Raw genomic sequence first — 23,595 nt, 5'->3', positions numbered from 1 at the left:
AAAGACATTGTCGTATAAGCCAGTGGTTCCAAACCCTGTCCTGGAGGACCACCAGGCCAATCGGGTTTTCAGGCTAGCCCTAATGAATTTGCATTAGAGAGATTTGCATATAATGGAAGTGACAGGCATGCAAATCTGCTTCATGCATATTCATTAGGGCTAGCCTGAAAACCCGATTGGCCTGGTGGTCCTCCAGGACAGGGTTGGGAACCACCGATGTGAGCCATGTGCTTAATGTATGATCTCTAATCTAACCTATAAAATTCTAATTATTTTCCTCTGATTATTTTTAATTGAAGTTCCATTGAAAGGTATAAGAAGCCTGAATGAATTATGCTGTCCTTAGAAAATGTGTGTTGTACTTCTGCGTACTGTGATGTGTCATGACCCGAAGGACCACCACAATCATTCGCCGTCCGTGGAAGCCTAAGAGAACAACTGCCACATGCTTGTTAAATGATTATTTGAAAGAATTAATTCTCACCAAATAAACAATTTGCTCTTTTCTCTTTGCAGATATGAATATTTTTTTTTTCTGTGCTTCCTTCAAAAACATGCAAATAATGGTTCTTTAATATTAAACAACTCGGGGTTACTTAATAACCAAAGGTGTCAGCAAGAACAATGTGGTACAATGTAACAACCAAACAGAGTCCTCAGTGGTTATTAATTCTAATACAAAGTAACATTTTTTTTTTTGTTTTGAGCGCTCAGAAAAAAGTTTGTGAGAGGCCAGACTTAACCCCTCTTTTACTAAGGTGCGCTATGCTTTTTAGCTCATGATAAATATTAGCGCACGTTAATTACACGCTAAACGCTAACATATGCATGTTATCCTATGGATGCGTTAGCGGTTAGTACATGTGTTGATTTAGCGCATGGTATACACGCGCTAAAACGCTTAGCGCACCTTAGTTAAAGAGGGCCTTAGAGCAGAGCTCCAGCAGCAGGAAAAACTCTCCTTTTTCAATCATAGCACATAACATGGCTTTGCATTTGATACATTTTCAACATCTTGCTAGTTAAATCTTGCATGAGTTATTTTAAAACAAAAACAAAAAATTATCTGCATTGGAGCGGAGCAAAAGCTTAGGTAGGTCTTGACACGCTTCACATCAGCTGTCTCAGAAAACCCGACACAGACTTTATCGGTGCCGGTCTCACGATCTGCTGCTTCTCTTCACTTCTCGCACCAGATTAAAGAACTCTATCAAAGGATAATTTGACAGATGCTAAGTTTGATGTGAGGTGATCAGGGGAAGAAACGTCTTGCAGGCTATTAAACAGCACCTCCCTCCAACCTATGCCATTGTGCCAGTCTTAACAATAAATAATGAAACGAAACAGACACTTTGCAAATATGGCCCTTTTACCAAGCTGCAATAGAAGTTTCTACCGCAGCCCGTGGCGCTAAATGCTCCGACGTTAGTCTGACACACGTAGAAATTCTATGAGCGATGAAGCAGCATCAGAGCCTTTAGTCTCTGAGCCACAGTAGAAGCATCTTCCGTGGCTTCAAGAAATTACAGAATATAAATTTCAAATGACATTAACAATAGGAAACAATAACGATATATATTGATAGCATAAAAATTCCACTTAGCCCTCATCTTTACACAACAATAACAGGTAATGCGGAAAAATTAATTCCTGTTATCTAAGGCCCTCTTTTAATAAGCCACGATAGAGGCTTTTACCATGACATGGGGCACTAGGGCCCTCTTTTACAAAAGCGCACTAAGCGTTATCTAAAACCCATAATTTCACCCTATTCTTATCTCCTAAAGACCTCCACTTCCCTTTGGTAACTCTTTACCCAACGTTTTATTACCTTAAAAATTCTATGTCATTGCTTATTCTATTCCTTCAAATTTTGAATGTAATTTTTGTTTTAGTTTGGATGTAATCCGCCTTGAACCGCAAGGTAATGGCGGAATAGAAATCACTAATGTAATGTAATGTAATTTAGCGCATGCTAAATCAATGCATGCACTAACCACTAACACGTCCATAGCGCACCTTTGAAAAGAGGGGGTAAGGGCCAGATTCTGTAACCGGCACCCAAGTCGGTAGCCATCTTAAAAGTGGATGCCAATTGTCTGTCAATCATTTGAGGGCGCGGTTACAGAATCGGGTCTATTCAGTCAAGATAGGCAGCTGAAATGTTGGCCTGGAAAATCCTGGCCTACATTTCAATCGCTTATCTTTCCCGCTAGACATAGGGTTACTAGACATCTGGATTTGCACAGACATGTCTTCCTTTTAGAGGACATGTCCGGGAGTCCAGACGACTTTTCAAAACCAGGCACTTTTCATCAGAAACAGGCTAATTGACCATATTTCTTTTTTTTTTTTTTTTTCTCCCAATTCACAATCATCCACCACCTTGGAAATTTATACACATTCACAAAACTTTCAATAAAGGTTTATCTTTAGGAAATCTTCTAACTGAATAGGATCCATTAACACATATTTTTCAGTAGCATAAGTAATCAAATATTTGCATGGGAACGAGGAAGAAAGCTGCTCCTATAGCCAAGATAATTGCTTGATAAACGCACTAGACGACTTCAATAATATGGACTTTATTATTGGGGGGAAAAAAAAGGATTTATGTTCTTGTTTCCTTTTATTGATTATTTGATTCTATGATTTACCTGTAGTTTTGTTATTATTGTGTATAACAAAGAATAAATAAATTTTTATTTTTTTTTAAACGGCACTTTATCTGAGTTTTGAAAAACTTCCTCTAAATCGCGTTGGACAGGAGAAATCCGTACATGTATGGATTTCCTCCTGTCTGAGGAGAGCAGGCAGTGGGGGGCAGAGCTGGGGCGGGGCTAGAGTAGAACTGGGGCAGGACTGGGGCATAAGAGGGTGGGAATGGATAGAACTGGGTGGGCCTGGTAGTGGGTCTAGAGGTCGGGATTTTGCTAAAATAAAATCTGGTACACTGCAGCAGCCGATCATCGTAGAAGAATTCACACCTCCCCCATCAGCTGAGCAGCAGGGACTCCCCAAAGCCACAATTCTGTAACCGGCACCCAAGTCATTCTGAGGCTCCAGTTACAGAATCAGGGCTTTGGGGAGTCCCTGCTGCTCAGCTGATGGGATGGGGGGAATTCCCCTGCTGTGATTGGCTGAGCGGCCATGGCAGGGAATCCCCGAATGCCACCACAAGTCAGCCAGCATGAAAGATGCCCACTCTGTCCTGCTGTCACCCCCAACCCTTCCCACACATTGTCTGTGGCAGGAGGGATGCCCACTCCCTCCTGACATCACCCCCGCAACCCCCCCCCATGAACCGCACCACGACCCCCCCCCTCATGGTAGCAAAAATGGCAGGAGGGATACCTACTCCCTCCTGTCTGGCTGAATATTCCAATGCCATGCCCCCACCCAGTACTGGACCCCACACCACTGACCCCCCCCCCCCCCAACCATCCCCTACCCTCCCCCTTCATCTAGTGGCACGACAAAGTGGGTTTCCCTCCTGCCTTTTCTTGAGAGGAAGTGGGGCCCTCTATTGGCAGTAGGGAGTGGCCATCCCTCCTGCTAATTTTCTCTTATGAGGGAGGATTCCTGGTGATGCAATCATCGGGGGTCATTGGGGAGGGCCGTCATCGGTGTTGGGAGACTTTTTTTAAAAAAATGAGACAGATATTTTGCATGTATAACACACACAAAATAGCGGTGCTATTAAAAAAAAAAAAAATCAAAAAATCAAAACAAAAACAGGCAGACCTGTTGGTAACACAGTTACTGACAAGTCTAGACCAGTCATTTTTTTCCAATACCTAAAACTTTTGTGGGTTTTTTGGGGTGTTTTTTTTGTTTGTTTTTGTTTTTTTGGGGAGGGGGTTGCACAGCCAAGCGATGTTAGTGCATCAATCACTTAGCTACTTTGCATAGCTGGATCGTAAAATGGGCAATCGAGCTGTTTTGTGCATTGGGTCAGTAAAATCGATTGTCTGTGAAAACAGGTTTAGCGACGATCGCTGACTTTAATGCATCTAGTCCAAAGTTTCTAATGTGGGCTATAATTAAGATGCTGTTATGTCCTATACTACCATGGCTACGCACAGCTCCATGGCTGACCTATGTAATGTAAAAACACGTCAAAAAACTGTGTAAATCACACTAAAACACCTGCTATTACACACGCTTTGTTTAAGAGTAAAGACAGTCAATATTCACTACACAGAGATAACCGATCTCCAGTGTCTGCAGTCAAACCTCAGAGCAAGTCATAAGGAAGGATTCCTATGCAGACTATCATTGATCGTGTGTTAACTCGACAGTTCTAGTGAACAGTTTTGACTGTGTAATGACCAATACTCCAGATAAACAATTTTAGATGATACTATATCCAAAGTTCTTATTTTATCTTTTATATTAAATTCTTTATCTTTTATATTAAATTGAAGCAATACTTAGCTTGGGTGGAGCATCTCAACCCAGCCAACTCAATGAATACAATCCGACGGAAGATCTCTGTTTCGCTCGAACGGACATTACATCGGGCTTCTTCAAAAGGTTCAGAATGTTATCATTGAGAGCCACTGTGAATATAGAAACAGTAATGTAATGTATGTATGAACTCCTAATATAACTGTATTGGGCCATGAACGTCTAATATATTCTGACTAAATGTATCTATGTAATCTACTGTGAATGTTCTTTTGTAATCCGTTCTGAGCTCACGGGCGGAGGTGATAGAAATCTAAATAAATAAATATGTCTGGGAAAACACAGACGTGTCCTCTTTTTAGAGCATTGTCCGGTCACCCAGAGGAATTTCCAAAACCCAGCAGTTTGTCTGGGTTTTGGAAGTCCTAAGCTCGGATGCCGTGTCTGGAAGCCTTTGTGCATGCATGGCCATCACCATAATAATGTATGCGTTCATGCAAGTGACATCATTGCGTCAACGTCCGCGTATGCGCAAATGAAGCCTTCGAGCTCGGGGAGGTTTGTGTGGGGGCAGGGCTGGGGGATAAATGGGGTGGAGCCAAAGGCAGAATGGGGCAGGACCAGGGGTGGAACGGGAGCATCTTCTTTATTCAAAGAGGAAATCTGGAAACCCTACATATAATGAAAGTTCAAAGAAAAGAGCAGAGTTTGCAGTTGAACCACAGTGCTTCAAATTCGTTTTTATGATCTGGCATTACGTCTACCAGTATTTCTTAATTGATCTATCACTTGCAAGGACTCCTGATGCAGGCTTTTTAGCCAAAATACAGTCCGTGTCGAATCAGACGATGTGAAGGTGGTCGTTTTTGTATGGTTTTAATCAGTGGTTGCTAATAAATTGTGGTTCGTTTGAAGACCAGGTTGACTCTACTCTTTTTCTTTGGGCAATAGAATAGCAGGTAGCAGGATGTGCATGAAAAATCCAAAATGGTGTCAATTAGCACCAATTCCCCAGTCATGGTACATGGGCTTGTCATGCCACTGGGACTATGCTGTTGGTAGTTTCACTACCAGCAGGGCCTCCTAATGTGAACAGGTTTCAGCAGAGATGTCAGACTAATGATGTACCACCCTTCTGGGCAGCGGCAGACGGGCAAGGTTGGAGGCAGAGGATCGCATTTGATGTGCCAATGGCGACATCCAATTTATACTGAACAGAAGAAAAGCCCAGCAATCTACTTCTGTATTCTGCCACAAAAATTTGATGGTCCTCAAGTCACTAGGACTCAAACACAAGTCGATGGCACCTAACACACATGACACCCAATGACTGGCAATAATTGGTTCATTAGCCAATTTAATTGGAAGGTGCTGTTTACCTTTATGCAGAATACGGCAAGGTAGATTTGTGGATGACTTAGCAAGATCTTATTCTGGTGTTCTCTATTGCTGGATTAATATCGAGGTACTGTCTGTACTGACCCTGACACACGCATTTGGGTCAATCAATAAAGAGAATTCTTTTATCCCATTCTATGAGGCCCTTGGCGCTTTTCTTCATGGATTGTTTTGTTGTGTGCTTTGATTCCTTCATTTGGCTGTTTTCTCCAAGTATGAGTGTCATATAGACTCTGAGGATCATAGGCGTCAGAACTGGAGAGGCCACAGGGCCATGGCCTCCCCAAACATTGGTGGTTAGAGTCAGTTATGGCTGTACTCCCCCACCCACCTCCTCCCGGTTGCTGTAATTTGAATTTTTCTGGCAGCCACCACCATGCAGCGTCGCTGCAGTCTTCTGGGGCAGGCCTGCTCATTGACGCTGCGTAGCAGCTGCCGGAAGATTTAAAATTATTGTGCCTGGGGAAGGTAGGTGGGAGAGTTAGGAGCTGGATAGAGAGAGGATGTGTCACAGGATCCTGCCGGAGCAACCCCCCCCCCAAAAAAAAAAAAAAAAATCTCTGAACATTCTTATTCACTCGCTTGTTATCTCTCATCTAGATTATTGTAATTCTCTTTATCAAGGAATCACACAGAGAGAAATCAGAAGACTTCAGATTTTACAAAATACAGCCATCAAAATTATCTATAAGGCCAAAAAATATGATCATGTCACACCTTATTAAAAGATGCACCCTGGCTTCCTATTTCTCATTGCCTTACATTTAAAATCTTACTTCTTACTTTCAAAACAAAATTAGTACATTCCCCAGCATTTACACAACTTCAAGATTACTCCAATCCACTCAACAAAACTTGCTTTTAATTCCATCAATCCGCCATATTTTTTTTGACACCAGGTGTAAAACCATATTTTCGGTTGTGGCACCATCTTTATGGAATGCCCTTCCCACTAATTAGAGACAGGAAGATTGTCTATCCAAATTCAAATCAAATCTTAAGACATCTTAAGCTGAAATTTCCTTTGAATGTGTAAGTTTCCACTTTTTCGTTACCCTATCTCCCTTTGTGTCTTCCTTTTTTTTTAACATTGTAATTTAATTACCTTCCCTCCTTACATATCAAGTTTTATTCTCGTGCTGTATTTTTTTTTTGTGGTCTCTGCTTTTATTACCTTTATTTTATATTTTTAAACTGAATTGTAAACCGTTTAGACCAGGGGTGTCCAACCTGTGGCCCAAGGGCCGCACGTGGCCCTGTGAAGTATTTTGCACTGCTCCAGACATCCTGTATTCATACATGAGATTTTTGTTACTGACATGCATTACTTTGCATTAATCCACGTTGAACCTCATCTGCCATGTCAATGCCCATTCCTCAAGCCTGATTATGTCATATTGCAGATCTTCGCAATCCTCCTGTGTCTTCACCACTCTGACTAGCTTCATATCGTCCCCAAATTTAATCACCTCGCTTGTTGTACCTACGTCTAGATAATTTATAAAGATGTTGAAGAGCATGGGTCCAAGCACCGAGCCCTGCAGCACCCCACTAGTGACGCTCTACCAGTCCGAGTATTGTCCATTTACCCCCCACTCTCTGTTTCCTATGCTCCAGCCAGTTTTTAATCCACGTGAGTATTTCACCCTCGATTCCATGACTCGCAATTTTCCGAAGTAGTCGTTCATGCGGAACCTTGTCGAACGCCTTCTGAAAGTCCAGATATACAATGTCGACCGGATCGCCCTTGTCTATCTGCCTGTTTACTCCCTCAAAGAAGTGCAGCAAGTTTGTCAAACAAGATCTGCCCTTGCTGAAACCGTGCTGGCTTGTCCTCATCAGATCATGTCCGTCAAGGTGATCAATGATGCGGTCCTTTATCAGCGCCTCTACCATCTTTCCCGGTACCGAGGTCAGACTCACCGGTCTGTAGTTTCCCGGGTCTCCCCTCAAACCTTTTTTGCAGATCAGCGTAACATTCGCCACCTTCCAGTCCTCCGGAATCTTTCCCGATTTGAGCAACAGATTGGCTATTAGTTGACGCAGTTCAGCTATGGTCATCTCTTTCTCCATATGACAAAACATTTTCTTGTCAAAATCAGATAAGCTTTGAATGTTTACAAGAAGACAAGAATCAGTGAGAAAACGATTTACATCCATTTTTTCATGCATGATTTAGTCCCATGGACTCCACAGGTTCTAAACTTTTGTTTTGTTCCACTGATCTGTTAATGAGTAGTGCAAATGGAAAAGTTATTCAACCACCTGCTTCTTTGGGAGATCTTCCAAACATTATATTCCTCAGAGCCTCAAGTACAGTTTAAGTTCCCCACTTGGCTACCTTCTGAAGAAAGCTTTCAGCCCATAGCTGTTGGCAGAACTTTTGAATATACTACAGTATATCTATAAATTATACTTTGTGGTAATTTTCAGAATTAGGTTTAGTGTTTGGAAATGAGCAAGGGAAACATAATTTATTCAGATGATGACTTCTCCAAATAATATGATGTAAGTATCTATCTCTATTTGCATTGATCTTTATTCTTTTCCCAGCTTCTAATTTTCAGTCTTTTAACTTAAAAATCAAAATGATGTTTTATAAATACACTTAAGTTACAGGTAGAGAATAAAGAATGTGTTATATCTCTAACTAGCAGCAAGCTTCTCTGCTAATTTCAGCATACATTCAACTCCTGTCTTGTTCACCTTGATTCTCCTTGTTCCAGCTCATTTGCTGTGTCATGTTTAAATTCTTTCCTTAATAGATCAAAAGAAAGCAAACATTGCCAAACAAATTTTAAGTAGACCCTCAAGTTTAAAGAGGAAGAGTGGGAAGGAAATCGTTAGATTGGAACTGTATTGACAGTGCCATCACTTGGGTGTGATTGTATGTGATGATCGTAAGGTGGCCAAACAGGTTGAAAAGGTGACGGCGAAAGCTAGAAGGACGCTAGGGTGCATAGGGAGAGGTATGGCCAGTAGGAAAAAGGAGGTATCGATGCCCCTGTATAAGACTTTGGTGAGACCTCATTTAGAATATTGTGTACAAGTCTGGAGGCCGCACCTTCAAAAAGATATAAAACGGATGGAGTCGGTCCAGAGGAAGGCTACTAAAATGGTGGGTGGTCTTCGTGATAAGGCGTATGGGGACAGACAATCTGTATACTTTGGAGGAAAGGCGGGAGAGGGGAGATATGTTAGAGATGTTTAAATGCCTACATGGAGTAAATGCACATGAGTCGAGTCTCTTTCATTTGAAAGGAAGCTGCAGAATGAGAGAGTATAGGATGAAGTTAAGAGGTGATAGGCTCAGGAATAATCTAAGGAAATGCTTTTTTCCAGAAAGGGTGGTAGATGCATGGAACAGTCCCAGTAGAGGTGGCGGAGACTAAAATTAAGGGCTCCTTTTACATTTTTAGCACACGCAGGAAATTACCGCGCACTACACCACGCGCTAGGCTTCTAGAACTAGCGGCAATGTAACACGCGCTATTCTGCGCATTAAAGCCCTAACGCGGCTTAGTAAAAGGAGCCCTAAGTCTGTATTCAAGAAAATGTGGGACAGGAACGTGGGATCTCTTAGCGAGAGAAGGAAAGAGGGAATGAGCAGACTTGATGGGCCATTTGGCCTTTATCTGCCTCATGTTTCTATTAAATCTTTTATTTACTTCTAGATATAAACTGAGATAAAACAGATTCAATTACATTCATACGAAAGAAATTTTCATTGGACATATTGCAAAATGATAAAAAGTTTTACCGTTATGTACATTTAATTAAATAATATCTTGAGAAAACTGATCCTTGAGTTTAGTGAAAGGAGACTAACGGATATCACACAAAGAGTGAACTTCATGTGGGAAAAGTATTGATCTGAGGGTTTGGGCCTCTTTATATAAGCTCTTCATCTCGATCACCAGGTACAGTTTGTTCTTTTGCAATGAGCTATATAATGGATTACGAGGGGGCCGCTGAAAAGTTCTCAGCCCAACCAACAACGTTGTGGCAGGCTCCATCGAGGGCTATACACTTAGTCCAGTGATTTTCCACTTTTTTTTTTTTTTTTGGCTCCACATTTTTCTGACTGAACAAAAAAGGTGAAAAATTACAGGACTAAGTGTATAGCCCTCGATGGAGCCTGCCCCAACTTTGTTGGTTGGGCTGAGAACTTTTCAGCGGCCCCTCATAAATAAACCCTTTTCACCAACCTATAAACTATGTTTTCCAAGACAATTTACCAAAGAAACATAGAAACGTGATGGCAGATAAAGGCCAAATGGCCCATCTACACATCTGCAGCAAACAATGATCTCTCTCCGAGAGATCCCACTTGCCTATCCCAAGCCCTTTTGAATTCAGACACAGTCTCTGTTTCCACCACCTCTTCCGGGAGACTGTTCCACCCATCTACCACCCTTTCCTTAAAAAAGTATTTCCTCAGATTACTCCGGAGCCTATCACCTCTTCATCCCATGCCCTCTCAATGCAGAGTTTCCTTTCAAATGAAAGAGACTCGACTCCTGCACATTTATATTACGTAGGTATTTAAACGACACTATCATATCTCCCCTCTCCCGCCTTTCCTCCAAAGTATACAGATTGAGATCTTTAAGTCTGTCCCTATACCCTTATCACAAAGACCACACACCATTTTAGTAGGTACCTTAAGAAAGATTATAATCCATTTTTTGTATCCTGCTCTCTGAAGAGTCTCTGAGGTATAGCTATTCCGTGACAGTAAGAATGAGATGATATGAGCAGCAAAATTCTTTCAGGGGTAAGAGTTACTGTAGCGGCAAATGAGTTTCTGTTGAGCGGACAAAGTTGTATATAACCTCAAAATAGAATAGCCTTCAATAAACAACGTTAGATACCTGGCAGCTTGAATCTTTTCATCTACACTTCTCCCTCCGTATTCGCTGTGATAGGGGATTAACAGAACCGCAAATAACTTTTTCATATATTATTTGCTGTTTTCTATTAAAAACCATCGTGAATATAGTGAAACCGCGAATAACATGGTGGGAGACCTGGTCTGTTCCTGAAGGAGAGGCAAAACATGGTGAAGAAAGTGCTGGGAATCAGTGATTTTCTCTGTAAATGCTTGGAATCAGTGATTTCTCTATGCAAACTAATGTAATTTGGGAGGAGGAGCCAGCAAGTTAAAAACCGTGAGTAACTGAAACCGCGAATACAGAGGGAGAAGTGTATTTATCTTTTCTAAAACACTGCCAGCTGTGTGCAGCGCTGCACAGACCCATATATCAGAGATAGTCCCTGTGCCACAGAGCTTACAATTTAGTGAAAAGGAACATACTGTAATAATAAAAACCCAAGAGATTCTAGGAGAATGTTTTATAAAGAAGCGATCAAGATGTAAAAGTAACTTATGAAAGAAGAGCTGGGATTTCCAAAGGACTAGAGACCAAGCAAGGCACAGCAACTTTGGAAGTCTTCATAATGAATGCTAATGTTCTCTGAACATCTGTCTCGTTTCATATAATCTTTCTATAGTTTCTTGTGTTTGTGTTTCTGCATTGTAGATAAAGTGACAAGAATGGCAGTCAGCAATGAGACCAGAGTCACACATTTCATCCTCCTTGGGCTTTCTGGCGGCGTAGACTTACAGATTCTATTCTTTCTGATGTTTCTAGTGATGTACGTGCTCACAATGACGGGGAATCTTCTCATCGTGATAACCATATACGTGGACTCTCAGCTGCACGCCCCCATGTACTTCTTCCTCAGCAACCTCTCATTCATAGATTTGTCCTTTTCCACAGTCACCGTCCCTAAATATCTTCTTAACTTTATGTCGCAGAGCAGAAAAATTGGATTCACCAGCTGCATTGCTCAGTTGTTCTTCATACATTTCATTGGGGGAGCAGAATGCTTTCACCTGACCCTGATGGCGTACGACCGCTATGTCGCCATCTGCAATCCTTTGCGTTACACCACAATAATGAGCAAACGGGTCTGCTTCCTGCTGGTGATTTGCACATGGGTAGGTGGTTTAGTTCACGCCTTCGCGCAGTCATTCCCGACCTTTGAGTTGTCCTTCTGCGGTCCAAATGAGATCAATCATTTCTTTTGCGACACCCACCCCTTGTCCTTGTTGGCTTGCTCGAACACCTTTCTCAGCGAAACCGCGGATATGGTTAACAGTGGAACTTTAGCCCTTAGCTGTTTATTGCTCGTTTTTTTATCTTATGCGTACATCATCAAAACGATCTTAAAAATTAACTCAGCGGAGGGAAGGAGGAAAGCTTTCTCTACCTGCGCTTCCCACCTCATGGTAGTCACTTTGTTTTATGGACCCTGTGTCTTCATCTACATGAGACCCTCGGTGACATTTGCAGCTGACAAAGTGGTCTCTGTTTTTTATACCATCGTGACTCCTGTGTTAAATCCTTTCATTTATGCTCTCAGAACAGAGAAGGTTAAAATAGCGATGAAGAAGAGGGTGGGAGGTTTCTTTGAATCTGGTCAGGTAAAGGCATTTATTCAAGCAAAGCATAAGAATCAGTTAATGAGCTAGATTGGCTAGGCTCGGGGGTGTCTTTTAAGTCATTCAGGTCTAAAGGATGCCAGGTTTATAAGTGAAAATAAATATTCTCTTTTGTATCCCCTTTCTTTTCTTTATTTAATTTTAGGTCTTCTCCTCTCTGTTAATACGTGGAAGAAAAGCAAAAATATTTAACGTCATTACGTGTTGTTCTCCCTTGTTTGTTCTTGAACAATTGTAATTTTGATCATTCCATTTAATATCTTTGAGTTTACGAGGGGCCGCTGAAAAGTTCTCAGCCCAACCGACAAAGTTGGGGCAGTCTCCATTGAGGGCTATAAACTTAGGGCTCCTTTTACGAAGCCACGTTAGCGGTTCAATGTGCGCAATAGCGCGTGCTAATCTCCTGGCCGCGCTAGCCGCGACCGCCTCCTCTTGAGCAGGCGGTACTTTTTCGGCTGGCGCAGGGGTTAGCGCGTGCCGAAAAGATGCGTGCGATAAAGCTTCGTAAAAGGAGCCTTTAGTGCAGCGATTTTCAGCTTTTTTCATTCTGTATTTTTCCAATGGAATGAAAATGTGCGTAGCCATCAATGGAGACTGCCCGAACTTTGTCGGTTGGGCTGAGAACTTTTCAGCGGCCCCCGTGTATGTCACTTCTAGTTTAGAAACCAACTTATACAGTAGATATATTAATTTGTTTAGATGTGAGAACAACTGAAGTCTGTTCATACTGGACCATCGAATGTTTGTCCCCATCCTTTTCAGAACCCTCTAACTCCCTTTGTCCCTAATGGCCCCGAAGTCCATAGAGATTTAAAGGACTTCAGGGCTGTTGCCGCACGGCTTTGTAAAAGAGGCCGTTAATCTTTTCTTCCTTTTTCTCTTCTTCTGTCAATAATAAGAATTATGATTCTTTTTTATATTAAGGGAAGCTTTCAAGTGATAATTTTACAGCTGTGCTAACCTTGAAATTATCAAAGCAAGTGGTCCTGTTCCTGAACTATATTAAAGTGTGGCCTTAGCCCAGTGGTCTCAAACTCGCGGCCCGGGGGCCACATGCGGCCCACCAGGTACTATTTTGAGGCCCTCACTATATTTATCATAATCACAAAAGTTTATCGATCATATGTCTCTTTAGCTATAAATTATAATATTATTATTAAGACTTAGCCAAAAGGAAAGATTTATAAACTATAAAGAGTTTTACTTCATGCAAAATTGTCATTTCTTTAATAAGACATTAACTATTTTTTCTGAGGCCCTCCAAAATGCAAATCCAAAATGTGGCCCTGCAAAGGGTTTGAATTGGAGACCACTGCCTTAGCCTTTACCTGGGTCTTCCTTGCATGATAAGGCCATTTTGTTCCACATCAGTAAAAATGCCACGTTCCTATTTATTTATTTATTTATTTTTAGTGTGGGGGGGGGGGGGGTTAGGGCAAGGGGTTTTGATCCCGCCAAACTGGGTTCAGTTCCCACTATAGCTCTTTGCAATCTTGGGCAAGCCACTTAACCTTCAATTGCCCCAGGTACAAAATTTAGGGCTCCTTTTACTAAGGTATACTAAGCGTTTTAGCGCATGCTAAATATTAGCAGGCGCTAACTACGCACTAAATGCTATCGCATGCATGTTAGTCTATGGACGTGTTAACGGTTAGCGTGCGTGTAGATTTAGCGTGCGCTAAAACGCTTAGCACACCTTAGTAAAACAGGGGGTTAGATTGTGAGTCCACTAGGCATAGGTACCCACATACAAAGAGCCACTAAAAAGTTCTCAGCCCAACCAAGACGAGAATGATGCGGAGCCATGAAACTTACAAGCTATTCCACACTTTTCATTTCAATGGGCACAAGTATAGGGAAACCAAGCCATTGTGACATCACTGATGAGGTTGGCTCTTAGGCACTGGTGGAATGAGGCATTATGACATCACAATACGAGGGGCCACTGAAAAGTTCTCAGCTCAACCAAGAAGAGAATGGTGCGGAGCCATGAAGCGTACAAGTTATTCCACACTTTTCATTTCAATGGGCACAAGAATAGGGAAACCAAGCCATTGTGACATCACTGATGAGGTTGGCTCTTAGGCACTGGTGCAATGAGGCATTATGACATCACAATACGAGGGGCCACTGAAAAGTTCTCAGCTCAACCAAGAAGAGAATGATGCGGAGCCATGAAGCGTACAAGTTATTCCACACTTTTCATTTCAATGGGCACAAGAATAGGGAAACCAAGCCATTGTGACATCACTGATGAGGTTGGCTCTTAGGCACTGGTGCAATGAGGCATTATGACATCACAATACGAGGGGCCACTGAAAAGTTTTCAGCTCAACCAAGAAGAGAATGATGCGGAGCCATGAAACTTACAAGTTATTCCACACTTTTCATTTCATATCATTGAAACAAAAAGTGTGGAATAACTGGTAACTTTCATGACTCCACATCATTCCCTCATATAATGTGCACAGCACTATAGAAATGATTAGCTGTAATAGTGCATGAATGGCAATGCACACTTATGTGAAAATCCAGAGAACGACAACACAGTAGATGGCAACACAATAGACACTGTTGCAGTTCACAGGGACTTGGCTTTGGATTTCTCAACATTCTGGTAGGCATCAGTTTGCACCTAGGGTGAACATTCTTGTGTCCCCCACTCCTTCCTGCTCCATGCCATATGTGCCCCTTTCTTTCCCCCATACTTCCTTAACTTTGCCGGCATGGACAGCATCTCCAACCTGCCTATAGGTTATGCAACGCACTGGCACGTAGAGCAATGTTATACAAGGTACGCACACCTTGTAGAGTCATGCTAAACACCGATCAAGTCGGTGCCAATTCTGTAGATGTCATATATAGAATTAGGGGGAAATTCTATAAGAGGCACCTAAAGATAGGCACCTAACTTAATCAGTAAATTGGCTTCAATCATGAGCGTTAACAAGCTCATAATTGAAAAAATAAAATTTAATTAGGAGATAAGTGTCTATAATGTCCATAGAACAACAAAGTGGCAAAATTCATCACCATTTCTGTCTTCGCGGAAAACCTTGGGAAACCATCCCGTGTCATTCTTTACCCCCCCTCTTTGACAAAGCTGCGCTAAGTTTTTTAGCGTGTGCTAAATATTAGCGCACACTAAACTCGCACTAAACACTAACGCGTGCGTGTTATCCTATGGACGCATTAGCGGTTAGGGCATGCATTGATTTAGCGCACGCTAAATCCACGCTAAAACGCTTAGCGCGCCTTTGTAAAAGAGGGCCTTAGTGTCTATCTCAGCCTCAGACCTTCTACACCAGATAAGTTCGGAGGCTCTTCACTTTTAAGTCAGCTGTTATCAAGTTTCAAGTTTTATTTAAAAAATTTTTATACCGTGCAAACTTCTAAGCAGTGTACAAATAAGTACGGATGGGGGAATAAACAATACAACTTTACATATGTGGTCCTCTTAAAGAGTTTTTTTAAAAACGCGCTAAACACGTGTTAAACGCTAATGCGTGCATGTTATCCTATGGACGCTTTGCGTGCCTTTGTAAAAGAGGGCCCAAGTTTAACCTCCAGAGTAGAGGTCTGCATGGGAACGGGGATCGCGGGAATCCCACGGGTCCCACGGGGGTCCCGCAGGAATCCCCCCCTAACCCACGGGACTCCCATGGGGACCCCCCTCTAGCCAACGGGACTCCCACGGGGATGGAAGGCTTTGGAAGCAGGGTTCGTCCATATAATATAATGGACACGTCAGCCTTAGTAAAAGAGGGGGTTTATAAGTGAATTACCTGAACAGAAAACTAAAAAGGGTTCCACCAAAGAGATTCCACAAGGAAAACAGCAGCGCAAACACAAAAGAAACTGTGGAATTGATGATCCTGTCAGAAGTAATTGCTGCTTTTTATGGGGACGGGCGGGGATGGAGGGAATTACTTGCGGGGATGGGTAGGGACGGAGAGGATCCTGACGGGGACGGGTGGGGACGGAGAGGATCCTGACGGGGACGGGTGGGGACGGAGAGGATCCTGACGGGGACGGGTGGGGACGGAGAGGATCCTGACGGGGACGGGTGGGGACGGAGAGGATCCTGGCGGGGACGGGTGGGGACGGAGAGGATCCTGACGGGGACGGGTGGGGACGGAGAGGATCCTGGCGGGGACGGGTGGGGACGGAGAGGATCCTGGCGGGGACGGGTGGGGACGGAGAGGATCCTGGCGGGGACGGGTGGGGACGGAGAGGATCCTGACGGGGACGGGTGGGGACGGAGAGGATCCTGGCGGGGACGGGTGGGGACGGAGAGGATCCTGGCGGGGACGGGTGGGGACGGAGAGGATCCTGGCGGGGACGGGTGGGGACGGAGAGGATCCTGACGGGGACGGGTGGGGACGGAGAGGATCCTGACGGGGACGGGTGGGGGACAGAGAGGATCCTGGCGGGGACGGGTGGGGACGGAGAGGATCCTGGCGGAGACGGGTGGGGACGGAGAGGATCCTGGCGGAGACGGGTGGGGACGGAGAGGATCCTGGCGGGGATGGGTGGGGACGGAGAGGATCCTGACGGGGACGGGTGGGGACGGAGAGGATCCTGGCGGGGACGGGTGGGGACGGAGAGGATCCTGACGGGGACGGGTGGGGACGGAGAGGATCCTGGCGGGGACGGGTGGGGACGGAGAGGATCCTGGCGGAGACGGGTGGGGACGGAGAGGATCCTGGTGGGGACGGGCGGGGATGGGTGGGATTTCTGGGCCCGCGCAACTCTCTACTCCAGAGGTCTGGGAAATCGACTTTTTCCAGGCTAAGGAACACCTCTCTCCAACCTATTCCTATGTGCTAATCTGTAAAATGTACAAATCAAAGCAAAACAGATATTTGACAAATACAGAAGAAAATGCCGTCTTAATATTGAAGCATTAGTTTGATTCTTTTCTGCTAGCTAAAACTAGACATTTCATTCTTATCTCTTCAAATGCAGCTCAAGGCAGTTCCAATCAGGTTCAGTAGTTAATTCCCTGCCCCAGAGGGCTTACAATTAAAGCTATAAGTAAGGCAGTGGAGGATTAAGGCCACTATTTACTACACTAAAATTAGATTTTAATGCAGTAATTAATATATATTAACAGTTAAAAGGCACCTTAGCAGATAGGGGCTGGGGCCTAGAAAATGGATGCATGCTGCATGTCAATCACAGATAGGCAATACTTGCAGAATCACAGCTAGCTAGGACCCTAGGCACCTGAAATGTAGGCCAGGGTTTTACAGGCCTAGGTAGGATTACCAGACATCCAGGAAAACCCAGACATGTCCTCTTTTTTGATGTCTGTCCGGGCTTCCGGACAGACTTTTCAAAACTCGGCATTTGTCTGGGTTTTGGAAATCCCTGATGAACTCCGGCCGCATATGGAGGGCCTCTGAGCATGCACGGATGATGTCACACACATCTGCGCATGCTCCAGGTTCTCTAGTCGTGATCGGAGCTCATGGCAGAAGAGAGGAGGCTTGCTGGGGGGCGGGTCTGGGGCAGAAAGGGGCGGGTTATGTGTCCGGGGTTTTCCTTTGTAAAATATGTTAATCCTATACCTAGGGTCCCTGCAGAATCATAGCCAGTAGTGCCTAGTGATGCCAAAGTCTGTTGCCACCTATAAACATGCCCACTTCTGGACTTCAGTGTTGCTAGGAGCAGGTCCCGGAGGCTGCCTAGCAACGTCTAATTCTTTATACTATAATAAAAATGATTTGAAATAATAATTTAAAAAAGATGCTTTCAGTGTTATAGAATTTGAGAGATCCACTCATAATTTACTCATGAGGACATCAGGTTTCAGTGGGTATAAATCATTGTGCCAAAAAGTTGGGTGTGGATTTTGGGGCTACGTGATGTTCTAAAAACAGCACCCAACGAACGCTAGATACGTGATGTGGCTCTCTTATCTTCTCAATTTCCTCTTTCGTGTTTGATATGGTATTCTCTTTCTTTTCTATTATCCTAACTCCTATTCTATTATCCTAACTCCTATTAGGAATGGAAATAACAAGATATGCTCCTGAGTGTAGTTTAGAACATAAGATTTGCCGCTGCTAGGTCAGATCAGTGATCCATCGTGCCCAGCAGTCCGTTCACGCAGTGGCCCTTAGGTCAAAGACCAGTGCCCTAGTTGAGTCTAGCCTTACCTGCCAGTAGGAACTTATCCAACCTTAGCTTGAAACCTTGAAGGGTGCTTTCCCCTATAACAGCCTCCGGAAGAGCGTTCCAGATTTCTACCACTCTCTGGGCGAAGAATAACTTCCTTACGTTTGTACGGAATCTTTTTCCTTCCAACTTTAGTGAGTGACCTCTCATTCTCTTCACTTTAGATAGGGTGAACAATCTCTCTTTCTCTACTAAGTCAATTCCCTTCAATATCTTGTCCCCTCTCAGTCTCCTCTTTTCAAGGGAGAAGAGGCCCAGTTTCTCTAGCCTCTCGTTGTACGGCAACTCCCCCAGCCCCTTAACCATTTTTGTCGCTCTTCTCTGGACCCTTTTGAGAAGTACTATGTCCTTTTTCATGTACTGCGACCAGGTGCTCAGGTTTGAAAAAGGAAAGTAATTCAGTATGAACATTGAGATAACAAATGGGCAATTGGTATGAGCTGTACTAAAATTCTAGTATTTCTGTAGGACGGTCTTATATCTTCTCTTTTTATTCTCCCTCATCAGTGTTTGTGTGTTAGGCTACACAGAAGAGAGAGGAAATAATATGAACTAGTGGATGCTCAAATTCCCTTCTAGTCTAACAAATTATTCCTGTAATGTAGGCTGGGGCATCAGTATATCATGTTAAATTGCAAGATTCCAGAAAATTCTGTGGGACATCCAGGGGCCCTGCCTGCCCCTTGTGATGGAAACCAACATATTGCTGCTCCAGTTGCCATGGTATAATGATGGGAAGAGTGTTCTGGTGTGTTTTTGGATAAACGCCCATTTTTACATGTTAAGAATTTGTCACTTTAGATAAAAGGATGGGACTGTTCCAGGACCCTCAGCCACAAGAGGGCATCCGCTCAAACTCAGGGGCGGGAAATTTCATGGCGACACCAGGAAATATTTCTTCACCGAGAGAGTGGTTGATCCTTGGAACGAGCTCCTGGTGCAGGTGATCGAGGCAAACAGCGTGCAAGAATTTAAGAGCAAATGGGATGCCCATGTGGGATCCCTTAGAGGGTTAAGCCAAGGGAACCTGTCACCAGGAGTGGGATGCCTAGGATAGTAGACTTGGGGGTGGGTCAGTAGAGTGGGCAGACCTGATGGGCTATGGCCCTTATCTGCCGTCATCTTCTATGTTTTCTATGTTTCTATGAAACAGTGAATGCAGGAAGATCTCCTTGAAGATTCAAAGAACTTGTTTGTTCCTCACGACTGAGCCTGTAACTAGAGAATGACATGGGGGAATTCATTTTCCCATCCCGTCCCGGCGAGTTCTTTTCCTATCTCTGCCCTATTCCTGCAAGCTCCGTCCTCATCTGCACAAGCCCTAAACACTTTAAAATCATAAGTGTTCTAGGCTTGTGCAGTTAAGGCAAAGCTTACAGGAATGGGGCAGGGACAGGAACAGCGACAAAACTCATGGGGATGAGACAGGGAAACTAAGTTCCTGTGGGGATGGGGAAAAATTTGTCCCTGTGTCATTCTATTCCTGTGATATTACTGTGGGATGAGATACCAATATTTGGGGATTTGTGCCCAAATACCTTTCTGTGGAATTTTCAAGGTGTCATGGCTAGTATAATAAATACTGTATATTATGACCTATAAATGATAAAGAATACACTTTGGACACGCTGTAAACAACAGTCATAAGAAAATAAGAACATAAGAAGTTGCCTCCGCTGAGGCAGACCCTAGGTCCATCCTGCTCAGCGGTCCGCTCCCGCGGTGGCCCATAAGGCCCATTGCCTGAGTAGTGGCCTATACCTATCTATACCCTTCAATCCCTTTTTGTTCTAGAAATCTATCCAAACCTTCTTTGAAACCATTTAATGTTTTCTTGTCTACAACAGTCTCTGGAAGCGCGTTCCATGTATCCACCACCCTCTGAGTGAAAAAGAACTTCCTAGCGTTTGTTCTAAACCTGTCCCCTTTCAATTTCTCCCAATGCCCCCTTGTGCTTGTGGTGCCCCTTAATTTGAAAAATCTGTCCCTGTCTACTTTTTCTATGCCCTTCAGGATCTTGAAGGTTTCTATCATGTCTCCTCTAAGTCTTCGCTTTTCCAGGGAGAAAAGTCCCAACTGCTTCAATCTTTCGGTATATGGGAGATTTTCCATTCCCTTTATCAGTTTGGTTGCTCTTCTTTGTACTCCCTCAAGTACCGCCATGTCTTTCTTGAGGTACGGTGACCAGTACTGGACGCAGTACTCCAGATGCGGCCGCACCATTGCACGATACAGCGGCATGATGACTTCCTTCGTCCTGGTCGTAATACCCTTCTTAATGATACCCAACATTCTGTTTGCTTTCCTTGAGGCCGTGGCGCATTGCGCCGATACCTTCAGTGTTGCATCTACCATCACTCCCAGGTCTCTCTCCAGGTTGCTGACCCCTAGTGGTGTTCCCCCCATTTTGTATGTGAACATCGCGTTCTTTTTCCCCACGTGCATGACCTTGCATTTCCCCACGTTGAAGCTCATCTGCCATTTTTCGGCCCACTTTTCCTTCTAAGGGATGTGATATTCCTCAGCAACTACACCTACCATGGAAGCTGATGCATCAAGATATCAGCTTCAAAAGCAAAGGGCAAGAATATTCTGTATTCCCCTGCAATGGCAGAAGCAGGGGCAGACTACTCTACTTTGCCAATGAGTAATAATTAATGCACATCGCTTTTTTTTCATATGCTTAAACAATTTCTTTGAGTGTTGACACCAAGAATATAAAAATCAGTGAGGAAACGATTTGTATCCATTTCTCATGCGAGATTTATCCACCTGGACTCTAGAGGTTCCAAAATATTGTTTTTGTTTTCGTGGTGAATACTTTAAATGGTAAATTGTTTAACCTGCTGCTTCTTTAGGGATCTTCCGAAGAACAAAATCCCAAGAGCCCCAAATACAGTTTCAGCTCATTATTTTGGAGAAATCCTGCACTTTGTAGTTGTTGGCAGAGCTAGAGACAGATTCTCCAGGATTTCTGAATGTCTCTATAAATTATGCTCCATGGAAATCATCCATTCAATTGAAGATATCTCTAAATAATATCCTGTAAGTACCAATCTCTATTTTTCAATCCCATGTTTAGTTATTGCTCACCAAATGTGCAATTTTCAATCTTTTGACATAACTGTAATAAGTCATGTTATAAATATACTTAACTTAAAGAGTAAAGAATAAGTTATGAACTAGCAGCAGGCATTTCAGCCAGTTTCAGTGGCCTTTTAGCTGTTTTGTTCATCTTCTCTCTCTCCTTCTCCCACCTCACTTGCTGTGTCTCATTGTCTCTTTCCAACTCCATCCGTAATATAAAGAATTATTGTTAAATAAACCTTGAGTAGATTGTCAAAGTTTAACTAGGGAGAGTGGAAAGGCAAGAGTTGTATTGTCAGTACCATCACTTCTTGATTACATAAATCATTAATTCTATCACGAGGGTTTGCTGAAAAGTTTTCAGCCCAACCAAGAAAGGAATGACATGGATATGGTACAATGAATTATCTGAAGCAATGTCGAATGTTTCTGCAAATTGGAACTTAAAGAAATAAGATAGCACTATTCTTATGTTCTTAAGTCCTGCTGAAGAATATCAATATTCTCTGAGCATCTGTCTCATCTATTGTCTTTTGTATTTCAACTTCCCTACAGCTGATAAAGCGGAAGGAATGGCAGTCAGGAATGAAACGAGAGTCACCCAATTCATTCTTCTAGGAATTTCGAGCAATCCAGATTTACAGATAGCATTATTTGTGCTGTTTGTAGTGATGTATTTGTTTGCCATAGCTGGGAATCTCCTCATTGTGGTAACTGTATATGTAGACTCTCACCTGCACTGTCCCATGTACTTCTTTCTCGGCCACCTGTCAGTGCTAGATCTGAGCCTTTCCACAGTCACTATCCCCAAATATCTTGCTAACTCTCTCTCGCAGAGTAGAACTATCTCTTTCAGAGACTGCATCGCTCAATTATTCTTCTTGCATTTCTTTGGGGGTACTGAATGTCTTCATCTGACCCTCATGGCTTATGACCGCTATGTTGCCATCTGCAATCCTCTGCGTTATACCACAATAATGAACAGACAACTCTGTCTCCTGCTGGTGGTATCAACATGGGTAGGTGGTTTCATTCATGGCTTCAGTCAGGCATTTCCATCAACTCTGCTGTCCTTCTGCGGCCCTAATGAGATAGATCATTTCTTTTGTGACTCCCATGCCTTATCTTTGTTGGCTTGTTCTGATGCCTTTATCAGCGAAAATGCAAATATGGTCAACAGCGGATCCTTAACCGTTGTATGTTTCTTGATTGTGTTTATTTCTTATGTATACATTATCTCAGCTATCTTAAAAATTCGCTCAGCTGAGGGAAGGCAGAAAGCTTTCTCTACCTGTGCTGCCCACATCATAGTAATGTCTCTGTTTTTTGGTCCCTCTGTCTTTATCTACATGAGACCCTCTGTGACATTTGCAGCTGACAAAATGATCTGTGTTTTCTATGCCATTGTGACCCCTTGGTTAAACCCCTTCATTTATACGCTCAGAAATGAGAAAGTGAGAATATCCATGAAGAAGCTGAAAGATAGGAAAGTGTCCTTTCTGGGGATACATATAAACTGATTTTCTGTCTGTTTAAATAAAGACATTCTGCTCCCACTGATTCATGTATGCATGTTACTCTATTTTGCAATAAACCGAATTATCAGCAGATTGGATTTTGTCCTACCTGTAAACTAAAAGAAAAAAAAAATGTTTTATTATATTTTACTCAGTGATCCTTGGAGAATCTGACTGTTATTTGAGGTGAATTATTAGTTCAAATATTATTTGTAACTTAAAACTATCTTATGCTTGATAATTGATTGCACAGGGTGCTCTCAGTATGAGCGAGCAACGACGGGAGACAAGCTCCAACGCTTCACAGATCAGGTAGAGGTAATATACCCCCACCCGCACACCATCACTGAACACCCAAAGTGTGCAATAAATCAAAGTGAGAAAATTCACAAATCAAAAGGAATAAATCAACTAAGGTGAAACCTGAGCAGCCCCTAAATGAACCCTACCAGCCAACACCCCAGCAAAAAGTCAAAAAATGGTAAACTTAGC

The 23,595-nt window shown here is 43.1% G+C and overlaps 2 protein-coding genes across 2 annotated transcripts; both read left to right on the top strand.

Moving 5' to 3' along the window:
* The first annotated feature begins 11,464 nt into the window (after window positions 1-11,464).
* On the top strand, window positions 11,465-12,346 carry LOC117350435 (olfactory receptor 4Q2-like). Its single transcript, XM_033924713.1, has 2 exons — window positions 11,465-11,816; window positions 12,108-12,346. Exons 1-2 carry the CDS (start codon window positions 11,465-11,467, stop codon window positions 12,344-12,346), a joined length of 591 nt encoding a protein of 196 aa, XP_033780604.1.
* A 9,812-nt stretch (window positions 12,347-22,158) lies between these two features.
* On the top strand, window positions 22,159-23,106 carry LOC117350433 (olfactory receptor 4Q3-like). Its single transcript, XM_033924712.1, has one exon. It carries the CDS (start codon window positions 22,159-22,161, stop codon window positions 23,104-23,106), a length of 948 nt encoding a protein of 315 aa, XP_033780603.1.
* Window positions 23,107-23,595: the final 489 nt, after the last annotated feature.

This window comes from Geotrypetes seraphini, chromosome 16 (genome assembly GCF_902459505.1).
Source record: "Geotrypetes seraphini chromosome 16, aGeoSer1.1, whole genome shotgun sequence".
Taxonomy (NCBI): domain Eukaryota; kingdom Metazoa; phylum Chordata; class Amphibia; order Gymnophiona; family Dermophiidae; genus Geotrypetes; species Geotrypetes seraphini.
Note: the sequence above shows the minus strand (reverse complement) of the source record. Positions and strands in the feature narration are given on the sequence as shown.

Excerpts from the sequence above, each read along its gene's own strand:
- LOC117350435 (XM_033924713.1), top strand. The coding sequence starts at position 11,465 with ATGTACGTGCTCACAATGACGGGGAATCTTCTCATCGTGATAACCATA. Across the intron at positions 11,817-12,107 it reads GGTGATTTGCACATGGGTAG|TCACTTTGTTTTATGGACCC; the intron begins GTGGTTTAGTTC and ends ACCTCATGGTAG.
- LOC117350433 (XM_033924712.1), top strand. The coding sequence starts at position 22,159 with ATGGCAGTCAGGAATGAAACGAGAGTCACCCAATTCATTCTTCTAGGA.